Source organism: Aythya fuligula, chromosome 2 (genome assembly GCF_009819795.1).
Source record: "Aythya fuligula isolate bAytFul2 chromosome 2, bAytFul2.pri, whole genome shotgun sequence".
Taxonomy (NCBI): Eukaryota; Metazoa; Chordata; class Aves; order Anseriformes; family Anatidae; genus Aythya; species Aythya fuligula.
Window position 1 is genome coordinate 32,434,436 of NC_045560.1, and position 7,951 is coordinate 32,442,386.

General features: G+C 55.1%; 1 protein-coding gene across 1 annotated transcript; it reads right to left on the reverse strand.

The window, feature by feature from the left end:
• Nucleotides 1–5,913: 5,913 nt before the first annotated feature.
• TWIST1 (twist family bHLH transcription factor 1) lies at nucleotides 5,914–7,475 on the reverse strand. The gene is made up of 2 exons (XM_032182471.1): nucleotides 6,725–7,475; nucleotides 5,914–6,200 (listed from the first exon to the last, which is right to left on the reverse strand). Exon 1 carries the CDS (start codon nucleotides 7,329–7,331, stop codon nucleotides 6,768–6,770), a length of 564 nt encoding a protein of 187 aa, XP_032038362.1. The 5' UTR covers nucleotides 7,332–7,475; the 3' UTR covers nucleotides 5,914–6,200; nucleotides 6,725–6,767.
• Nucleotides 7,476–7,951: the final 476 nt, after the last annotated feature.

Genomic DNA, 7,951 nt, shown 5'->3' on the forward strand with positions numbered 1-7,951 from the left:
AAATTAAATTAAATTAAATTAATTTTTAAAAAGGCTGAATTAATTTCTGTCTGGCGAAGTTCAGTGAGAACTTGCGTATTATTTAAAGCAGATACCTGTTGTTAAAGCCTCCACCACCATTCAGAAATAAATATGAAAACGTAGCTAGACACCCGCTTGTATAAATACACTCGCAGAAACAAGCAGGGCATATTTGCAGCTCATCGAAATGCCTTGGGAGCAAAAAGCCCAGAACCCAGGCAGGTGCCTTGAGAAGTCCGAGAACCCTCAGCCTCCCCCCCGCTCCAGCCCGTGCCCTTTTTCGTGGCGGTGGCTGCGTCTGGGTGCCCTGCGCTTCCTGCAGGCTGGTGGCTTGCAGGGGCACTGCCCCCCTACCTGCCGCCCTGCAGCGACAGCGGTAACCGCGGGCACCGCCGAGCTTTCAAACTGTAATACCAGGAGACCTCCGGGGCTATAGCGGTAACCGTACGCAGAGGACAGAAGAGCTGAGCGAGCCCAGCTGAGGACAGTTTCTCGGTTCCCAGAAAGCCGCGGCGCTGCCGCTCCCTGTGCCCCGATCCCCGATCCTTGCGCCCCGCTCCGGGTGCGGGACCGGGACCACGGGCAGAGCCGGAGGGGCTCGGGGCAGGCTCGCCTTCACTGCTCCAAGCAGTCGCTACCCGCCTTCAAAAAGAAGGCAATTGATTAGTCTCAGTTTCTCCTCCCAGCAGAGATCCGATACTTTCCGTGGGATCAAACGGCCCCGAGACTAAAAGAGGGGGGTCGATGGACAGGAAAGAAGGAAAGGGTTGGGGGGCAGAAGAAGAATAAAAAGGAGAGAGAAATAAAGAGAGAGGGGGAAAGAAAGAGAGAAAGAGAGAGAGAGAAAGAAGGAGAGAAAGAGAGAGAGAGAGAAAAAAAAAGAGAGAGAGAAAGAGAGAGAGAGGGAAGGAAGGAAGGAAGGAAGGAAGGAAGGAAGGAAGGAAGGAAGGAAGGAAGGAAGGAAGGAAGGAAGGAAGGAAGGAAGGAAGGAAGGAAGGAAGGAAGGAAGGAAGGAAGGAAGGAAGGAAGGAAGGAAGGAAGGACCGTTTCCTTTTCACCAAACAAACAATTAAAAATGTCGATCTAAACAGAACCCACATACTCTGCATATATGCATAAATACACACATATATAAAATGGCATGAGAGATTTATGCTTGATTTTCTGAGAGCCCTTCTCTTCCCAGTATTTACAAGGCGGGGCTCCATTTGCAAGTTGTACATCTGTTCCCTTCACGTGACATTTTCATAAAAGCTCTAACATCTGGTCAAAATAAACCTCCTTCAGGTACCTGCTTAACTTTTCACATGTCAAAATCCCTTCCCCTCTGAAGCTCCCCTTTCCCCCACGGCTGCGGCGGTGTGGATTGCTCCTCTTTTGACTGCTTGTCAGGAGGACTCTGCCTCGTTCGTCCCAAACAGAACAAAGCAACCCTAAACGTGATGGGGCGACCCCGACCCTTCCTGAGAGCATCGTAACCACCCCACCTCCCCGTCCCAGCTCCAGGTTTCCCCGCATTTGTAGGGCACAGCCGGTCTGTCCCACCGCAACATTGCGCGTCGGGATTTCTGCGTTGCAGCGGGCAGGATTTGCAGCAGCCCCCAAGTAAAGCCGCGGTCTTGCTCGAGCTGAGACTTTGCACGAACACTGGTAAAGTTAGATGGTGAGCCCCTAATTGTCCAAACCCGATTCCGTTATTATTTCAGCCCTTATTAACTGCTACTGTTATCATTAAAGTCGAGTTGGTTTCCGTGTCAGGATAATTTTGGAGTGAAACGCGTCCTCTGTTGCCCGTGTCCATACAGGGCACAAGAGAATTTTCCTAAAGTTCCTGTAAATTTAATGCCACCTCCTTGTGAAAGTAGCGGGGACGTAGTGGCTATCCCTGGCAAGAAGGCTACCTAAATAAAGGGGGCTGGAGGCTCCTAAGTGGGCTGAGACCGGGAATTGCTGGAAGGACGGCGGCGTTCCTCCCGACCTGAATATTTTGTTTTGTTATGCTTTTTGTTTTGCTTTTTGCTTTACATTTTTGGACGGGTGTTATCATTATCGTTATGTTTCCGGAGCTTTATTGTCCCCGCTCTGTAAAGCCCGCAATCTTGATCACTTTATAAATGGCCGTCTCTTTGCTTTTTTTTTTTTTTTAAAAAAAAAAAAAAAAAAAGAAAGAAAAGGGGGACTTTTGTACAAGTGATTTTAACCTGCTCCACCTTCAAGTGACCTGCCAAATGCTCCTTCTTATTTTATAGACATCTGGGAATTCCATACATGCCTTAAACTCCAATTACACACCTTCTTCAAAGGACACGTACTTTGATTTGCCAAGAACATTAAGTGGACTGAAGCCGAAAGAAGCTGGTGCAGAAGTTAATGTAAAATACATCCTGTGCCATGTTTACTGCGGGCAGGTTATGTTGTGCAGCAAATAAAACAAGTCCCGGTGGCGTGCGGGTGCCTGAGCCTCGTTTTGCGCCTTAGCCACCCGGATCCCCCGGTGGGGAGGCCCGGGCTCTCCCTCTCCAGCACCCGAAGATGCCAATTTTCGGCGGGGCAGGTGAAGGCAGCGCCGTGTGAGCAGGGCAGAGGTAGCCCCCGAGCCGGGGGAAGCCAAACAGGGGGCTTCTGGGGGGTTCTGGCTCTGGTAGAGGAGCCCCTTCCCCAACAGCCGCTCCCGGGGGCGCCGACCCCGCCGTGGCCGGCCGCAGGTGGCAGGTGCCCGCCGCAGGTGAGCCCCTCTCCCCCGGCTCTTCCCCTGGCGTTTCCGTTATTTTCGTGCCCCCCCCCCCCCCCCCCCATCCCCCCCCTCTCCCCTACCTTCCCCACCGCGCGTTTTGTTTGTTTTGCTTAAAATTACAGATGCAGGGCAAACCGCCTGACATCATGCGAGAGGGGGACAAGCGCGCACTTTGAAGGGCTCCTGGGCAGGACTTCAAGTGAAATCATACGCCTGGGAGGAACCCGATACCGGCCTGGAGAAAGCAGCGGGGCGGCCCCTGCCAAACCGAGGAATGTGCGAGGGCCCGCGGCCGGCGCCCCCCGCCCGCCGCCCCGCAGGATGCGCAGCGCCCAGCACCCGCCGCGGCCCCGCTCCGCGGGGTTCGGCCGGGCTCCGCACCAGCGCAAGGTCCGCGGTTGGGCTCCGCCGGCTTCGGTGGAGCGGCCGGGGCCGTGTTGGGGCAGCGAGGGAGCTGCCTGGCCCCGCATTTCTTCTCCGAGAGGGTTTCATTAGTCGCGGGGAACCAGGTGGGGCTGATGCTTCGGAGGAAGAAGTAAAATCAATCAGGGCTTCCACGGGCAGAGTTAGTTTTCTGACTGCACGAGGGTTTCAAATTCCCAGAAGACAAATTTATATACATATACATATATATATATATATATATTTTTTTTTTTTCCCCTTCGGTAAACCCGACTCTGACTTAATCGCATTTGGCTTAAACCCTGGGAGCACCGGGCCTCTGCAGTGCCCAGTCCCAACGCAGGAAAGGTCACATTTGTATTTTTAAATCAGGATTATCTCCTCTTTATGATTTTTTAATGAAGCCGAGGTAGCGTTTTGCAGCCGGGAAAGGACAGCGACGGCGGGGCTGCACGGGGAGGGCTCTGGAGCCCGCAGGGACCCAGCTGGGGGGACCCAGTGATGGTGCGGGGAGACCCGCATGGGCCCCACGGGCAGGAGTTGGGCCTTTTTCTCACCCGGGTGTTTCAGCTGGCCGGTGAGGGCGAGCACAGGCTGGGCCAGAAGCGCTGGTTGCGACAGAGTCAATCGGGTTTGAGTTCACCAAGCGGAGTTGCTCCGGATTTCTCGGCCCGCTTCGAAGGGCGAGCAGAGCTTGGCCCGTGGCTTTTAAAACGCACTTGATTCCTCGGTTATATTTCGCAGGTATCCCCGTCCCCAAAACGCGACTTCCCCTCAACATCAAGCAGCTCAGCTCGTTTCTTCCCCGACGTCTTTCCCTCCAAACCTTGCAGCCACCCCTCGCTTTCCCCGGTGCGATTTGTCCCCCCAAAAGGAACAAGGGAAACCAGCCCACACCTTAGCAGCCCCCAAACCCAGAGTCGGCTCCCCTTGCCCCTTGCTCTTGCTGCAGTCTGATTCCCGCGGACAAGGCATTACCTCCTGTTCGGCAGCCGGGGCGCAGCTCAGCGGGGTTTTTTCGGGAGGCGCTGGGCGAGGGGCAGCGGGGGCCGGGGCGGTGGGGAGGGCAGCGCCCCCCCGGGGGCTCGCCCCGCTTCCCTTCCTCTCTGGCGTGGAGGGCCGCGACCACCAGGGTCCCCATCCAATTTCCAAGTCCTCGCTAATCCGGCAGTGCAAACAAGCGCTGCGGGCTCTCTACTGTAAACATTGCGCACTGGCCTAAAATATGCACGATATTAAATTCATAATACCGTTATGTCAGCAATAGGCGGTAATATGGGGATATGGAAACAAAAACACGCAGGCAATAAAGTCAACTCAACCTGGGCTATGCAAACAGGCTCTGTTTTGCAAAAACACCCCATCCTATTTACCCTAGACACTGGGTGAAGCCCGGCGGCAGAGGCCCTGGCACCGCCGGGACTCTGCTCAGCCCCGGGACCGGGCGCCCCTGCGCACCCGCGGAGCCTCCGCAGGCGCGGAGGGGCAGGAGGCAAGGGGAACCGGCATGGAGAGGCTACGAAGCGAAGGGATGAGCAAGCGACAGCAGAAACTGAATCAGCTGTCCTGTTTAAAGGTCAGGGGTGGGATTTTATTTTATTTTATTTTTTGGTTAGAGCAACTTCCCTTTTCACCTTCCTCCCGAGCCCTCAGATCTGGAGGTTTCCTCTCTCTTACAACGGGGGTCTCGCTGCATGCTGGGACCCTGAGGAAGGTATGGTGAGAAGAAAGAGAGGCAACATGCGCCCTGCGTGTAGAAAAGGAGAAGAGGGCGGGTTAGCGTGTCCTCCGTGCTTCGCACAACGCAAATGCGATCTCTAGTCTATATATTATATAAAACCCTGGAGAGCAGAGCAGTCAAACATCACTTCCACCGGAAAACCCCACTCGCTAGACACTTCCCTGTTTCAGACTCGCTTTCTCTCTCTTTGCCTGTGGCTGTCCGAATCCCTGTTTAAAACGGATGCCTCTTCTTAAGGGTTATCAGCAAAAACGCCGGGGGCCCGGGGAGCTCGGCTCCCTCAGCACTGGGGGTGGAGGGTATAGGGCGAGAGGGACAGAGCCAGGAGAGACAGACAGACAGCCAGGAGAGAGGGACAGAGGAGGGAGGACACCGTGCCCCCAAGTCCAGCGAGCCTCAGCGCAGAATAATAAAGCTGTCTCAATAAATAACGTGCCTGTGTCTGTCAGTAGCGCGTTTATTTGCGTTTTTCGCCTGGTTTGTTTGTACTAGTGCCCCCTCTCTCTTGGGTGTCTTTACAGCTCAACAAGCAGGTATTTATCTCCAGTTCCAACCTCGAGTTCTCAGAGAGACCAAACTTTAAGGTTATTAAAATTTCAATCATATTTATTTATTGCAGAAAAATAATATACAATGATATTTACAAAACAATCATAAAAATAGGAATGCATTTAGACACCGGATCTATTTGCATTTTAACATGGGTCATCAATAAATAAATAAAATGTTTATTTTTTTCTCAGAGGAAAAATAATAATAATAAAAAAGTTAGGAACCGGGTATATAACAGCTTGAGCCCAGCTTATTCCCCCCTAAAAAAAAAAAAAAAAAAAAAAAAAAAAAAAAAAGTTTTCATCTCTACAGGGATATTTTTGGTTGGTTGGTTTCATTCAAGAATGAAGAAAGTCCACAATAATGTATTTCCTTTCATCAGTGGCTCATAGGCACGACCTCTTGGGAATGCATGCAAAAAAAAAAAAAATAAAAAAGATAAATTCCAACATTCTTCGTCAAAATTAAAAAATAAAATAACATCGAACGAGTCAGACTTATATCAGAATGCAGAGATGTGTGGATTGTACCGACGCCCAACGTGCAGTCACTGTCCAAAGCCCTTGTCTCTTTCTCTTTCCTTAAGTGCTCCCCACGCCCTGCTTTCAATTTGGATATTGCTCTTCTAATTTCCAAGAAATCCTTGGTACAATTATTATTTTTTTTAGACAAGAACAACAACAACAAAAAGGTATCCAACTTCAGAGTCTCTAGATTGTCCATTTTCTCCTTCTGTGGGAACAATGTCATCTGCAAAAACCCAGAGAGGGCGGAAAACTCGTTACTGACATGCAAGATAGACCCAGCAGTACCTCCGCCGGCCTGGCTCCGTGAACACTCGCTCTGTGCTCGGCAGAAGGAGGGCGAAGCGGGTGTCCCCGCCGGGCAGACACTCCGGGGGAGCCGGGCCGCGGATTCCCTTCGAAACACGGGCCGACAAGCGGCCCGGCAAGCCCCGCCGGCTCCGTTCGCAGCGGTTGGTGAGGAAGGGACCTCTCCAGGCCGGCCCCATCCGGCCCCACACCCGCGACCGCAGTCCACCCCCGCCGGCAGCGCCCCGACACGCGTGGGCCCCGCGGAGCGCCCCCGGGGACGGGCGGCGGGTGGGTGGGGGGACATGGGGGGGGGTGCAGGGGGCGTCTCCGCGGCTCCAGCGGCCCTGCTTGCAGCCGGCCTGGAAGCCAGGAGAGGAGGTTCAAGATCTCGCCACGCGTGGCCGGCCCACGGCGCAGTCACCCCCTTTAATCCCCCCATTTTCGGGGTCCCTGCCTTACCTAGGGCTCCTGCCGGGGGGATGCGGGTGGGGGACGCCGCCTGCTAGTGGGATGCGGACATGGACCAGGCGCCCTCCATCCTCCACACCGAGAAGGCGTAGCTGAGCCGCTCGTGGGCCACATAGCTGCAGCTTGCCATCTTGGAGTCCAGCTCATCGCTCTGTAGGACCTGGTAGAGGAAGTCGATGTACCTGGCCGCCAGCTTGAGGGTCTGGATCTTGCTCAGCTTGTCCGAGGGCAGCGTGGGGATGATCTTCCGCAGGGCGGCGAACGCCTCGTTCAGCGACTGCGTGCGCTGCCGCTCCCGCACGTTGGCCATGACCCGCTGGGTCTGCAGCTCCTCGTACGACTGGGGGCTGCCGCCGCCGCTGCTGCTGCCGCCGCCGCCCCCGCCGCCCCCGGCTGCCCCGCACTTCTTGCCCCGCTTGCCTTGCGCCGGGCTGCACGGCTCGTCCGCGGCCCCGACGGCGCTGCGGCGGCTGGAGCGCCGCTTGCGCCCCCCTCTCTTGGCGTTGGGCAGCTGCTGCCGGTCCGGCTCCTCTTCGCTGTTGCTCAAGCTGTCGTCGGCGGGGGAGACTGGCGAGTTCGACTCGTCCTGCTGCATCATCTCTGGGGGGGAGACGCGAGAAGCGGGCCGGGAAGGGGGGGGAGGGCAGGGAGGAGAGGGGGGCACCTAACCCGCCAGCTCCCCCTTGGTCGGCTGCTTCGCTGGCCTGCGAGGAGAAGGAGGAGGAGGGAGGGAGGGAGGGAGGACCTCACTTTGGGGGGAGGGGGGATGGCATCGGGATCCAAGAGGAGAAAAAAAAAATAACACGCACGCCAACCAAAAAATTAAAAAAAAAATCAAAAAATCCCTCCCGATCCCTCCTTGGAGCCCCTTCGAGGTGTCTGGGATTGGGAGAAAGTTGAAGACTTGGAGGTTCTTATAGCTCCTGCTGGCGGAAAGTTTGGGGGCAGCAGTGTCATTGGCCTGACGTGGAGAGGAGGGACTTTTGCTGAGTTTTATAGGAAAGTTTCCGCTTCCCCCCCTCCCCGCCCTCCCCCAATTATTTTTTTTCAAGCCATTCACAAGTGATCTGGCCTCACCCCCCCCACCCCACCCCCCCCGCGACACACATCCATCCTTACCCCAGCCCCATTCTCGGCTTCCCTCTCCGCGGTTTCTCCCTCCGGCTCCCTTGGTTCTCACTCGGGTTTTTGGGGGGGTGCTGAGGCCGTGTTGGGGTG